Here is a 15,376-nt window from a genome sequence, read left to right as displayed (position 1 = left end):
AGAAACGTTTAGTTTTAAAATCATCATTTAAGTATCTACATGTACACCAAAAATACTGTTGAAATATCAAATTATACGAAGTCAACAAAATCCAGCATATTCTATAAGGACATTGCCTGAAAATCAGGAGACATAGCAATAGAAGTTTCACCAATGACATTATCCCAATCTTCAAAGTTCTCGGATATTTTATATTGTCTGAACTCAGACTGAAATTCATTTGAACATTCCATATCTCTAAAATATGGCTGAATAAATTTTGAAGTTAAATTAAGTAAGCAGCTTTTAAAAGGATACTCCTCATTTCCAATCAACTGAGTTGAGGGAAGCAACATCCGGGAATTCCTCTCAATAACAGGGGAACACGCTACAATCTCGTACATATTAGTGAGCTTGTTGAACATTCTGAGAATGTGCTGATTGCAATGTTTTAAGGGATTCAGTTTACAATGAACTATGAGATGTAGATCTACCTTGTCGAGGAACATTTTGTATTCTGAAGAAGAGAAAATTTCTTTGTGTCGGTAACAAAACATGTAAAACAGAGACTGACAGGCAGCGTAGAAAGCTGTGTGATTACATTTTACTGAAATCTCATCATTGTTCGAGATGTAAGTGTGGCACCAGGTAGCAGTTGAGAGCATTATCTTCTTCAAATCGCCCTTCCCAACTGACGCTGACCGATTTGTAAAGCTTGCTAGATACATAATACCACTTTGTCGTATGATGGCTGGCTGGTTTCTATCAGCAAACACCGACCAAAAATAATCGAGCACCACCGTCTTGAGACTGGAATGAATGTTGAAAAAGTAGAATAAAATGAACGGCACATTTGGAGGAATGTGGGCTTTGAGAATGTGTGCATCGAACCCTAGAAGTAGGACCTTGCACCATCGCCCCACATTTTCCTCAGAAGTGTTGTCTCTCATGTACTGTAAAAACTGTGACAGAATCACGTCCAGTTTTTCCGTTATTTCATCATCAGATGACCTCTGGCTTTCCTCGAACGAAAAAAGTTCATCTTTCTCGACAGCAAATGGGGACCGGGATATGTCAACATCAATCTTTATCAATCTTTCGTTGATAGTCATGATGATATCATTGAAATAGGAGGGTATCAGTTCACCCAGTTTCAAAATGTTATTAATGTAAGCCTGATGATCCAGCAAGGGCTTGGATTTGTGAGGAAAGTTCGACAAGACTTTTTGCTGGATGAATTTCATGTAAGTGGGCATATTTTCAGAGATAAACTTAAGAAGCTCTAAATTTGTACCATGAATAATTATCTTCTCATCATTGTCAACAAGAGACAGATTTCTGATAGATCTATCAATAACCTTATTGGTATAGAAAGGCTGAGAACTGATCAACGAAATTAAAAACTGCTTAGTGATCCCCCGGAATTTGCCATCTAGTTTCTCCCACTGAAAACTGGTTATCTCTTGAAACACGTCCTCACAATCCTTATCAAACAGAGCTACCACCATGGTAAGATTCCGCAGTATTGCAAGGTACGTGTTCTTATCATCTGCTGAACCGCTCGTTTTGAGAAGGTAGAGAAAGGCACGGTAGTTTATATCTTTGACCTTTTTCTTGTCTTTGATTATTTGAGCCAGTCCCTCGGGTGAACAGTTGGCCAGGGTAAGTTTCTTGAGGACCACCGTGGACATGTTTCATTGGCTGACCCTGAACAGGTTTTATATTAGGCTTATAATAAGTGTGTTCTCTTATAAAGTTAGAGGCTATCAACAGAGCCGACAGGTTTACCGCGAACCCTAATTTGAATGGCTGATTCTTGAAACTCAATTTGCTTAATAACTACCATGTGTATCGTACCTCAACCTGTTTGCTGATAGTTGCATATATCATGAACATTGGGTTTGAAATTTATTACGGAATAATATGGCTAAAATTCGAATTCACGGTTTTCTATGAAGTTTAATGTTCAGCTACAGACTACAGTACTGAAGGCACCCCTGCAGATTTCGTCGATTTCAGGTGCCGTCGGCACCATAAAAATTAAAAGCAAACATAAATTTTTCCCCTAAAATCGAACGCTTTCTGCGCAAAGAATTGACCTCAACAGAAAAAAGTAAGTTACATGGCTTCAAATCCAAATTTGAACCAGAGATTTTTCACTTCCTCTCGATAAACTCAATTTTCAACCCAAAATAAAGTCTCAAAGGGATAAATTACTCAGGTCAGGATTGTAGGCAATGATTATGCCAAACCATACATTTTTGTAAATTCATTAAACTTTCAATTTAGCTTAAAACACCCTATTTCGCAAAATTTTTCCGGGGGGCTGCGCCCCCCTAGCCCTCGCCAATGGGGTCCGCCCCTTACCTGGACCCCGCTGGGGGCCGCGCCCCCAGACCCCTGCCACAGCTTGCAGCTTCGCTTGCCGACAGCCCCCCCCCCCCCCCCTCCAAAGAAAAATCCTGGCTACGTGCCTGAGCAAAATATAGGTTTAGGGCTTTTCAGATGATTTGGCTCCTCAACAGATACCGACGTACATAACGGTCAATATAATATGTAGTTTAGGTTTACCTGGCCAGTAGGTTACGAATGTGCCCGAGGAGGAAAAAAAAAGCAAACTTAAGAAAATTTCTCGGGAACTTAAAAGTTCACCTCAAAACGAAATCTGCACCTATGACTGAAGGGATAATATTGTCTGAATATTCATGAGTTTGAACTACCAATCAAGTTCATCTCAGCCATCTAATTTGCAGACATCAAATACGCAATATACGATTGTTACCACAACCGATCACATTATTGAATGAACTAAATACACACAGTGCCATGTATAAAACTTGCAGTATAATACAAGTATAATACTTGTTTAACACAGTCAAAGCTAACTTTAAATTCACAACACAAGCTTTGTTACACGACGACCACTAACAGTGATCATGATTTGATGTTCCAGCTCGAAAGTAGAAAAAGTAAGCACACTCCTGCTATATTCTTTAAATCTTCTCAAAATTCTCATAAATATTCTTATATCAGCTGCCTTCAGCTGGTATCATCAGCGGTGAAATATTACAGTTGTTATTCTCCCAGTTGTTTAAATGGTGAAAACTTTATTTAAAACTTGTTCAAGAAACACCAGTAGATTTATATTTGATAGTCAAGTCGGAAGTGTCGCTGAGGGTGGTGCCCTTGTCGAATATCTTGTTGAGTGTAGAGCTGACAAGCTTTGTGTGAGGACTCCGCTGTTTGGTCGTCTGGAGACACTGCGCTCTCTCTATATTCATCAGTCCTATCTTCTTAGATTTTAACTTGTGCAATACCTGAGACATGTGGCTCCTTAATTAATCATTAAATAAAATTTCCAAATATCGAATACCATCGTCGATCGTGTATGGTATTGTTGAAGATCTACGTTTTAAATAAAATTTGACAAGAAATGAAATTTGTAACCATGTTGTTATATGCGTACGTGTGCGGTGTGACTAGATAAGAAAAGCTGAGATGGTTAAAAATAATTATACATGACTTTAATATCGTTACTACTAACATCACTATTCACTATTTATATACAGTTAAATAGAAGCTCACCTGAATTAAATGTGGAATGGTGATGTTAGTTTTGCTGAGATTCCTCTCCTCACATATACAATCTGCCATCTTGTACGTTCTTTCGGAGTTCCTGGATACATTTATAATTTAACTTGGAGCCCATAACTACTTCTACTAATACTACTACTACTACTACTACTAGGACGGAACTAAGTCCGATCTACGCCAGATCACACCTCCACTTTATATCCATGTCCCGCATCGGGGTTTGCAGTTTAGAGTTTGTCCCAAATTCCTCATAATACTATGTATATTTCACAGTCAGCTGTAGTTTTGGGGATTTGGTTACAATGTTTTACGTGCTCCGTGATGAATGTTATTTTACATTGATCACGGATTTAAAGTTTCGTTTACACATCAAACAATCTTCTGACAATTAAGTGTGTTCCTGCACATGTTCAGTTATCAGGCTTGATATCCGTTGAACCAACAATAAAGTTTATAAATGTAATGACAGCAAGGTAGTCGTGCCAAACTGATGGTTCCTAGTATCTGATAAGAAGATATAAATAACGTTCTCACCACAATTTTATTATCTAATTTATTCGGAGCTTCACTTTTCATCACCCTACTCAATTTTAGACAGAATCCAAGACACTTAACTTATCTATACTTTGAAAAAGTTGGATGATAACCACATAATGTTTTGATAAATCTTATGGTCGAATGTTCTATTTCACTGCACTTCATCGAGTAGGCGATCCCATAGTAATGAAGGGGGATGACCTCTCAACCTTATCAGCCTGAGAAGAGGAGAATCTGTCTTAACAAGTGCCAACAAGATGCTATATAAGAACGAGCACTTGTTGACGGTAGCAATTTTGTTGCTAGAGCCAATCTGATTGACACTGTTTTGTGAAGTATAAACTTTTCCTCAAGTACAGTTATGTTGCGCCTGATCGTGGTTTTTGCATTTGCTTTGGTGATTAATATGGCCACAACTGAAGAGCATGATGAGGTCTGTGATTGCCTTCACTGCAGCCAATGCGACATTAATTTAAGTCATTATTCCCCGTAAATAGTGTTAAATAAATGCTACAAAATCCATGCATCCAGAATTTTACAGGCCATCTTTGGATGCTCTAATTTGTTAACTGCCTATTTAAAGGTATAACAAGTGGTATAATACATCTCCCCAGGAACTGTTGAACCGTGCGAGGCCGCCAAAAGAGGCCGAGGAGCTACAAGATTTGCTGGTTGTGTCTATACAAAACATTGTGTCTCTGAACGACCTCGTCACCCAACTTACCAACAAAATCGTTCAAGTCATGCTATCGTAAGTAGAACATCTTGGCAATACGTAGTTTTATCATTTAATCATGTATTCAGGTATTTATAATAATAAATAATAATAAAATTTGGTAGCTTAAACACAAACTCTAAGCCCAGTGGATAAACCACAAAACTTATGCTCTATTGTGTGAAACAAAGATACTACTACTAGATCAAGATAACTATCAAGGAGTGTATGCTAGGACATAAAAAGTTTTGGAACGAAGATGACATGCTTATGAAGCGAGCTAACAGTCTAATACTTTAATACACTATCATGAATTATTTTATATGCACAATGTTGGTTTGTAAAGCTTTAATAACGACTAAGTTGCAATATTATCAACAACAACAAAAATGATAACTATGTTTTTATCCCTACTCATATTGCAGTGTAGCTGAACGTAAAACGGAGATCGAGGTTTTGAAGAAGTCGCACTCGGAAGCCATTACTGAGCTGAGGAATAAGATCGATAATGTGGAAACAGAACAGAACTCAACACTGACAGCATTGGCTGATGATGTACGGGCAGTTACAGAACATTTCACCTCAACTGATGCTGCTATTGAAGAAGTCAAAGAGGATCTATCTCTGATGTCAAGGTATGTTGCCTTAGAGCCCAAGATATAGGTTGTGACAGTATACCACTGTGAACGAATGGAGTTTATATATAAGGAATAACACGTGCTTTAATCAATTGAATCTAATTTAATTCATGCTAGGAGAGTTCTGCAAAAATGCAGATGTATTGACGACTGATATATTGAAATATATTATTTTTAGGGAGGTTACAATTGTAAGTGCTGAGGATGGAGTGAAAGATCAGAGGTGTGCTAAAGTATGCGCAGGAACAACAGGTAAAGATATCATGTGAATATTTAGCTATTTGATAGATCATGAGGTACGAATTGGAACAAAAAAGTAGCAGTTGCAGTGTACGGCAAAAGCTATGTAAAATTAGGAGATCGTCTGAGAAGCAATTTACTGCATGATCTGATGAACAAATTTATTATATTTTTAACCAGGTAAGAAGACAACGAATTGGGTCAACTTCAGCTCAACTGGAATCTATACAGATGTGGATATGAGCGGGTGTGGTTTCGTCAGCATTCCCACAATCACAACATCCCTTGACGGAACAACTGCTCACTGGGACACTACTGGCAGCTCAGAAATCTACAGTAGCACACCCACCTCATTTCGGATATACATTAAAACTCCGAGCGCTGATCGGCGTGGCCGGGCTAATGAATATTCATGGAATATTGAGTGGGTTGCTGTTGGCTTTACTTGCTAGAGACAGTTTGCAAGAATGATAAAATGCTGTAACGACGAGCAATTGAGCTTCACAAGAAGGCAATTTAGACTATTTTAATATTTAATGCTAATATTTTTCACAACAATATGACTCTTATTATATGTTTCCTTACAAGTTACTATTATCTATCTTTTAGACGAACATAATTATACTGTAGCCATTAATTTCAGAAAAGAGGTTTTAATATTCAAGTCGATTGGACGATTGCTGAAGATCTTTATTAAAAATAATGATTCACTATTGTTTACTGTAGAAATAGTATTCTTTTTTTTTTCTTCAAATAACGACCTTGAATTATCAAAAGTTAAAAAAGAACGATAAAATATTAGCAAAAATGTAACTAACCGTTTACTAAGTACAATTAAACTGGGTAGTTGCTCAACACTATCAGTCGGATGTGGCTGGTTGAATCCAAAAGGAATGTTGTGCTCGTCCATGTGATATGCTTTGCATACCTTTGTGCAATCCGTCAGTATCTTCTGCATATACATCTGTGATTGAAAAGATTAAATCTAAGAATCGAGTTTGTAATGTATGCAATCAATTGTCATTAACAATAAGTTTACGTATTGACTGTGAAAGTCAAAATAATTATAAACCTAAGAGCTATTATATTAGTTAACAAGTTATGAAATTATCAACAACAACAAAAAAACTTGAAGAGTAGATAGTACTAACTAAGTTATTAGTAACTAAGCTGTTTTATTAGTCACTAAGATATGAAATTATCTAGAATAAACTAACTTGAAGAGCGCTCTTTATCAGAGGCACAACATCCATGCTGACGACATCTAGGTCATGTTCCCAGGCCCCTGTAAGACATCTGCTGGTTATGGTGTCTTCGTCTGGTAAAACTCTGTCTTGAACCGCCAGACCAGCCCTGCCAGGCAAAGCTCGAGCCTCAAGTGCTCTCTTTCTCACCAACATGTGTCCCTGATTCTCAACACAGGAACCGTTAATGTTGAGTGGTATACCTGTTAAAGTTAAATGAAATGGTAGGACTCATTAAAAAAAATCTAACACTTACATTCCAACAGCAATATTAATTACACGGGTGTTACCAGCCAATTACAGGAAACCGAAGGATTCAATTATACATTAGGCTGGTGACGGTTAAGGTAGTGTGTACCATACTTTCTTCGCCTGAGACTTCAATGCAATGGACAGCTCCCCATTTAACCCTCACACCCGATTTCTCGAGCACTCAGGATCCTTAGCTGAGCATAGACGACGCTCACCCCATGGCTAGAGACAGAGCGGGGAATCGAACCTGGTACCTCGTGAAATGCCAGGCCGATTTACCAACTGAGCCACTAAGCAAATAAATGTTCATTGTTGAATTCAGGCAACCGAAAAGAAATAGTTTGATGATACATTGATACACTATACAGTACCTAAATGCATTTCAATTTTTCAAAATTCAAACAGTAATTGTTCCTAGCGATCCAAGTTATATGATATTTAGAAGTTTTTTTTTTTTAATTTCATTTCGAAAAGGATAAATGGATATACGTAAACATGATTTTAAATTAAATTATCATACCTCTTTTAAACCCACGATGGGTCTGCTGACATTTTAACAACAAAGCCAATACAAACTCATTGTGGACATGAATATTTGTATCACCTAGCAGCTCTTTGGCTATCTTATTGAACTCATCTTTGCTTATCTGAAAGGATGAGGGGTTGTCCGAAAATTGGCTAAAATATAAATTTACTTGTTTTATCGAACTACATGTGATGCCATTAAAATAGGTAAATTTTTATTCACTTAAAAAAAAAACTTTTTTACTTTTTTACTAACAATAGAAAAGCTATGGAATAATATGAAATGCCATATCATTTTGATATAAGATCCTAGATGTGTATAATTGTCCTAGCTTTCAAAGTGTTGATATGATGCCAAATCCTACTACCATGGTCCATGTTACTTCTTAAAAAGCACTGAACTGGATCCTTTTCAGCAGAGCTTTAAAGGTACAAATTTCTTATGATATGCACTTGAACTGACTGCCAACTATTAAGCATCCGCCTATCATGTACTTACACAATTCCTCTTTGACTGCATCACATCCATGTCCGCTGATCCTTACAACAACATGAACAGACGCATTAACTATCTCAATGAATTACTTCTCAAACTGTCACTCAGAACTCCAAATTTCAAACTCTTTGAGAACATATGTTTCGGACTTCCTCACCTGTCACGTGACGGCTTACACCTGAACCACGCGGGGAAATCAGCAATGACTGACTGCTGGGTACACTGCATACTGCTAGCACTCGGCTTTAGACAAGGACCATTGCCACTACACCGTCAATTTATTAGTATAGTTGAAGAGTTTTACTGCAAATGAGTGTTGTAACAAGATATTATCATGTACTATGAGATATGAGCTAAACATCATTCTGAATAACATACCATGAGATATGAGCTAAATTTTATTCTGAACAACATACCACTTTTAATCCCAGAACTTAATTCTATGCTTGCCACAATCTCGCAACGAAACAAAAGAATTACCAAATCTAAGCAACTAATTCTCATCTTCATTTTGGAAAAATAAACATCGATAAAATCGCTTATCTTATCTTATCTTAGCTCAATTTTTCGTTATACAGTCCTTGATTAAACTTAAAAAACTTTAAACTTAAAAACTTAAACTTAAAAACTTAAAACCTCGCCACACAGCTGCGTTCTTCTTTATACATTGTACATTACACACTACACATTGTACATTACACAACTGACAGTAGACGACTAACACAACTGACAGTAGACGACTAACATTAGACTAACATTAGATTAGCGGTCGCCCCACCCTGTACAGTGTTTACATAATTTCGAAGTAAAAGTAAAGTTTTCTCATAGTTAAGAACAGAACAGTTAGAACAGCAGGAGGTAATTAACTGCAGGAGGTATTAAGGTATAGGTACAGGAAACTAGGAAATCACGGGCTGATTTACAAACAGGGCTGAGCAGTCCTCGCTAAACAGTCCTGATAGGATTACGTGCTATATTAATACTATACATCATATCATTTTATTTTTACTTTTACTTTTACTTTTACTTATTGTTCATCTATGAAACCATGTGCGAGTTATGTAGACCAGATCAGGCCAAACCACTGTGACAAATGTGAAAAACGGGTCCCAAAGAACCACCCTCATCTTTACTGTGCACTGTGCGAACGATTGAAACATTACAAATGTGAAAAGTTAACTAAATTAGAAGCCGATGAACTTGCTAAAACTTATTGGACCTGCTACGAATGCCTTAGTAGTATTTTGCCAATAAGAGCCTGCGATGAATGTATCTTAGATTCGCACAATACTTCAAAAAAATACAAGCAGCAATGTCACAGTTGTCTGGGCTGGTCTTACTCTTCAAGAAATGTGAGAGAGTGTGATTGGTGTGAACTAGCAGTACACAAGAAGTGTTATAGATATGAGCTAGGATGCGTCAAATGCTGCGTAGAAAACATACCTGGTTACAGCACTAGCAGTATAGATCTAAATGATGATTATAACTCCTCCTCAATCCGGCACACTTACAACCCTTACAATAAATCCAGCCTCATAAATTCAATTGGTAACCAAATAGAGGAACTTGAGCACGACTCCATGTATTGGAAAGATCTTAGTGAAATGCTAACAAGATGTGAGTACATTCAACAAGTCCATATCTCACCATCAAAAACCAATGAACTAAAGGTATTCTCATTAAACGTACGATCTTTACACAAAAACATAACTCATTTCCGTGAAGAAATTCACACGTATCTAAATTACGATATACTGAGTTTCAATGAAACAAACTGCGCTCTAAGTAAGCTACCTAACGGTATTAATGACATACTTCTAGAGGGATTTCATGAGCCGATAATACAGGAACCAGCACGTGCATCTGGCCGTGGGGGTGGACTGGTGTTATACGTAAATAGACAGGTATGTACAGAGGAGCAAATAGAACAGTACAGGCCAAACTTCAGCTGTGAGGAAGAAACAAGTGGTGAATTCCAATTTATAAAAATCCACAACTGCAAAGGTTTTAACAAGACCAAGCTACTAATCAATGTTTACCGCTCACCATTGCGTAATGTTGATAAGTTCATGAAACTGCTAGATAATGTACTTAGAAGCCTAGACAGGCACTCACGTAAACACATTTTATTCACGGGTGACTTCAATATTGATCTTATAAAATACGATAAGGACGTGCACAGTCAGAACCTTGTTGCAACTTTTGAAAACTACGGTTTCGTTCAAATGATTTCAAGGCCCACCAGAATTATAGACCACAGTGCAACACTCATAGACCACGTGTATTCTAATGACATCAAGAACACGGCAAGTTGTCAGGTGCTTACTCTACACGTATCAGACCACCTAGCCACCCTTACTACGCTTCTACTTGGGGACAGAGAGGGGCCATGCGGGAGGGTTACAAGTAAAAAACCAAGTATGAAACAGGCACGGAGATTTGGCGAAGCTAACAATGCTAAATTTCAAAGTTTGATCGAAAGTGAGGACTGGAGTGAAGTGAGTTTACACGAAAATTGTGAAGTACAGTACGAAAAATTTTGTGAGATTTACACCAAACATTATGATGAGGCATACCCCTTGAACAAATCCAGGCCGCGGCGTAAAAATGAACGAAGAGATCCAAAACCTTGGATTCTTCCCTGGCTAGAGGATGCGTGTGCGCGAAGGCATGAGCTCCACCACCTAAAAATTTCAACCAAGGCCAATGATGAAGGGTGATGAAGCGTATGAAAAAATTGAAAAATTCTGCAACAAGCACATTGACTTAGCTAAAGCAAAATATTATAAGAAATTTTTTGACGAGCATTGTGAGAACTCTAAAAAGCAATGGCAAATGATTAACACGCTGTTGAACAGGAAGTTGAAAGAAAAAAATTCTATAAAACTGAAAGGCGACGACGGATCTATTATCAGCAATGGCACCGATGTTGCAGCAAAATTTAACAACTACTTCTCAAATCTTCAAATATAGCTTCAAACATTAAAGCACAGATCAGTGCTAGACAAACTTTTGATCCTGGGGGTTTTAGTAGATATCTTAGGAACCCAACATCGAATTCGATGTATCTTAGGCCGGTAACACCAACTGAGGTGAGTGAGGTGATTCTAAAATTTAAGAATAAGTCAACACTGGATACCAAAATTGGGCCGATGAAAGTCGCAAACCATGATAGCAAGTTCACCGGTGTGATTTCTACTATCATAAACTCATCATTTACACAGGGCATATTTCCAACTGCTCTTAAAACTGCACGCGTAATCCCTATCCACAAGGGAGGTAGTAAGACAGATGTCACTAACTATAGACCCATATCTCTTCTTAGCTCATTCTCAAAAATTTACGAAAAGTTAATGCACACTAGAGTCATTGAATTTCTTGATAAAAACGGCTCTCTGTTCGAAAGCCAATACGGCTTTAGACCGGGGATGTCATGCGAGCATGCTATTCTTAATGCACAGAACTCTATCCTTCATTACCTTGGCAGGAAACAAATTGCAGTGCTCCTACTGTTAGACTACTCCAAAGCTGTCGACCTACTTGAACATAAAATTTTGCTTAAAAAACTGGAACACAACGGATTTAGAGGTATAGCACTAAGCTGGTTCGACTCCTATCTTCACGATCGTCATCAGTTCGTCACAGTCAACGGGGTTGATTCCAGTCCCAAGACGATCAATTATGGTATTCCTCAAGGCTCTATTCTGGGCCCCCTACTCTTCGTCATCTATATAAACGACCTCCCCGGAATCTCAGACCTGGCCAAGTTCATACTTTACGCCGATGATGCAAACATCATAGTCACGGGCCATAACGAGGAAGAAATTCAAAGTAAGCTCTCTATGATTGCAACACTTCTAGTGAATTAGGTAAGTAGCAACAGGCTTTCTTTAAACCTGAAGAAGACCCACTATAACGCTTAATGTGAAGCGTTTACTCTTCCCCCTCGGCAATTAATTAGAAAGTTAGATTAATGACAATAATTGCCAAATGACGTAGTAGATATAGATGTTCAATGTTGTAGAGTGATTTCAAGAGTAGTGGTCCACAGGGGTCCGGAAAAGCCGTACAGGCACTTGGGTCCTTATCCTTGTCACTAGTCCCAATTGGATTCACTTTACACAAAACATGAACGTTTACAATTTAGACGTACACATTGGCACAATATTTATTAGAAAGCAAACAGTATTAAATAATACGTGCGCCGCATAACAATTTATGCGTTTAGGGGCTGGAGTACGCGTGTTTACAGATTAATGAATTGTTGCATTGTAAATATTTAAAGTTGACGATATTTTATGATTTATTAGTAAATTTTTCAAAGCTGGCTTTGGACTTAGGTAAAATTATAACTTATTTATTTTAAAGAAAAAACCACGGATAGTTTTAAATTTACATAGTCGTACAACTATAATCAAGTTAATCCTGTTTTCAAGAATGCGCGGCTTTGGCGGCCAGTTATTGACTTGTACATAAAATTGAATTTTAAATAGAAATGTGAATGTATTAAAATTTAAAACTTTCAAAACGGAGGCTTATAAATATTATTATAGTATGATTGTAAAATAAAGGATAAAATTTTAAATTTGTTTCACTAAAAAAATTTGTTTCACTATATGGTCTTCAGTAACCGTAAAGTAGATTATTCCAAAATAAGTCTCAACATATCTGGAACAAACATTGAACGGGTTACTGAGGCACGGTTTCTGGGTGTTATAATTGATGAGAAACTAACATGGTGTAAACATATCACAGCGGTAAGATTAAAAATGAGTAGGTGCATAGGCATCATGTTCAAATTAAAACGACATCTGCCCCTAAAAGTGCGACTACAACTCTACCATAGTTTTATTGAGGCACATGTTAACTACTGCTCGTTAGCCTGGGTATTCGCGGCAAAATGTCACATTGAGACATTATTCCGTAGACAGAAGCAAGGAATGCGGATGGTTATGCCAGGATATGTAAATTACTTTTACAAAGACGGCAAATTGCCAGCTCACACCAGAGAAGCATTCTGCAAATTTGAGATTTTGACAATACACGGCATCATCGTAAAGAATGCGCTTACATTTATGCACCGCATGAAGCACTTTCCTAACACAGTACCTGTATCAATTAGAAACTTGTTTCCAGATAACATACCCACGCATGGTTCAAATCATGAGAACAGTAGCGAATGGCTAGATACGTACAATAACCAATGTTTCAAAGCATCCATCTTTTTTAAAGGACCTTTACTAGCTCTAACAGACACCAACAAGAACATCACGTCCCTACCTAGCTTATTTTCAATAAATATTTACAAATCGAACGCAAAACGCGTGCTTCTTGAGCAACAGTCAACACTAGCTAACTCAGAGGACAGCTGGCCAGCATTTCTGCTACACAACGTACCTGGTTTGAGGAAGTCCAATAGATGAGGGATGATTGAGTAATACAGCGACCAATAATCGCTAAATCATGACATCATATCATAACATAACATAACATAGGACGACAGCAAACACACAATAAACGAGCAGTAATAAACAACGTTCGCTTAATGGTCTGACATATCTCAGCATATTTTTCACTGCCAAAGCGCTGATAACAGCAAGCCTTACCCCACTCCGCGCGGCTTTTTAATGCACAAAATCTTAAAGATAATTCTCGCGATAAAATTTTCATTGTCACGCTTGAAAATTTCTAGAAATTAGAATAGCCGTATATTATAACAAACTATAGCAAGCAGAATTAAGAAATAAAAAGTTCTGGGACTTAAGTGGTACAAATAAAACGAAAGGCATGCTAATCATGCTCACGTACTGTAATGTGTCGAGAGTTTTCTTTAAAATTTTTACTATTTGACAAAATAATTGATCTTTTTAGTGTGAGTGTGATTTCAACTTTGAGTTTGAAAATATTTTGAAACGACTTTCGATATTATTGATTATTATATTTAATAAACTGTCTCAAAGCCCTTAGAGGTGGCTCTATACGGGTCTTTACAACAACAACAACATTATTCCGAAAGTCTGTTCAGTCTAGTACCTGATTTTTATACCACAGTCTGGTGGTTTTCCAATATCGCTGACTGTTTGATCCAAGAATATTTTCAAGGTTTTCTTTCGGCTGAACCAAACTTATATCAGAAAAGGTCATAACCTATAAGAGAAGAGTTATAATATAATTTTATTTGAAAATTCAATCAATTCCTACACATATGAGAATCAAGCGTTATATTTCAATCGTTATGCAAATTCAATGAAACAAGAAATTAACAATGAAATAATTGCAAAATTACATTGATATTATTTTGATGTTAAACTAAATTAAACCAGTATTTTAATACTTTCAACACTACTATATAACAAATAATTTGAGGACCCCGAAACTCCTGAGTTACATATCTTACAAGATTTTTCATCTGTCTCCATCTTCCCAAAAGAATGGTAGACTCCGATCAAAGCTCAGGGGGGCTGGACTCCTCAAATAATGTCTTACAGGGGCAACATGACAACAATGGTAATGATAATGACAATGATGATAGTGCCAGCCCCCAGCCCCCTTGTATTGTTGTGAACGATCTACGTATGTTAGCTGCTGATGGAATCTGCAGAAACTGCTCGTCCGATACTAAAGGAGAAGTGTTATGTTGTTATGGGGGGGGGGTGTCATGTCCGTCTATGTCCGCCTATGTCCTGTCCTTTTTGGATTCTATGAGACAACAGACGTGTTTTTTGGGACATTAGCGGACACGGACGGACATTGGCGGACTCGGACGGACATTGGCGGACTCGGACGGACATTGGCGGACTCGGACGGACATTGGCGGACTCGGACGGACATTGGCGGACTCGGACGGACATTGGCGGACCCGGACGGACATTGGCGGACTTGAATGGACATTGGTGGACATTAGCGGACATTTGTGGACATTAGCGGACAAACATTTTGAGGACTGAACAGTACTGAAGAGTACTGAAGAGTACTGAGGAGGATGGCTGAGGAGGATGGCTGAGGAGGATGGCTGAGGAGGATGACTGAGGAGGATGACTGAGGAGGATGACTTAGAGGGAGGAGGAGGAGGAGGAGGAGGACCCATAAGGAGGACCTAGGAGGAGGAGGACCCAGAAGGAGGACCTAGGAGGAGGAGGAGGAGAACTGAGGAGGA

General features: G+C 37.9%; 3 protein-coding genes across 3 annotated transcripts; 1 reads left to right on the top strand and 2 right to left on the bottom strand.

Annotated features, from left to right (window-relative positions):
* Positions 1-7: 7 nt before the first annotated feature.
* LOC134811859 (RNA polymerase I-specific transcription initiation factor RRN3-like) lies at positions 8-1,737 on the bottom strand. The gene has a single exon (XM_063818967.1). It carries the CDS (start codon positions 1,668-1,670, stop codon positions 102-104), a length of 1,569 nt encoding a protein of 522 aa, XP_063675037.1. The 5' UTR covers positions 1,671-1,737; the 3' UTR covers positions 8-101.
* Positions 1,738-2,701: 964 nt separating this feature from the next.
* LOC134826552 (uncharacterized) lies at positions 2,702-14,363 on the bottom strand. Its single transcript, XM_063838950.1, has 6 exons — positions 14,254-14,363; positions 7,720-7,846; positions 6,921-7,150; positions 6,522-6,667; positions 3,565-3,655; positions 2,702-3,296 (listed from the first exon to the last, which is right to left on the bottom strand). The coding sequence occupies exons 3-6, from the start codon at positions 7,101-7,103 to the stop codon at positions 3,102-3,104; spliced, it is 615 nt and encodes a 204-aa protein (XP_063695020.1). The 5' UTR covers positions 7,104-7,150; positions 7,720-7,846; positions 14,254-14,363; the 3' UTR covers positions 2,702-3,101.
* On the top strand, positions 4,364-6,449 carry LOC134826551 (uncharacterized). The gene is made up of 5 exons (XM_063838949.1): positions 4,364-4,543; positions 4,725-4,861; positions 5,251-5,460; positions 5,642-5,715; positions 5,884-6,449. Exons 1-5 carry the CDS (start codon positions 4,472-4,474, stop codon positions 6,153-6,155), a joined length of 765 nt encoding a protein of 254 aa, XP_063695019.1. The 5' UTR covers positions 4,364-4,471; the 3' UTR covers positions 6,156-6,449.
* Positions 14,364-15,376: the final 1,013 nt, after the last annotated feature.

The sequence above is a fragment of the Bolinopsis microptera genome, chromosome 2 (assembly GCF_026151205.1).
Source record: "Bolinopsis microptera isolate Bmic1 chromosome 2, MBARI_Bmic_1.0, whole genome shotgun sequence".
Taxonomy (NCBI): Eukaryota; Metazoa; Ctenophora; class Tentaculata; order Lobata; family Bolinopsidae; genus Bolinopsis; species Bolinopsis microptera.
The sequence above is the reverse complement of the archived record's forward strand: the minus strand, read 5'-3'. Positions and strand labels throughout refer to the sequence as shown.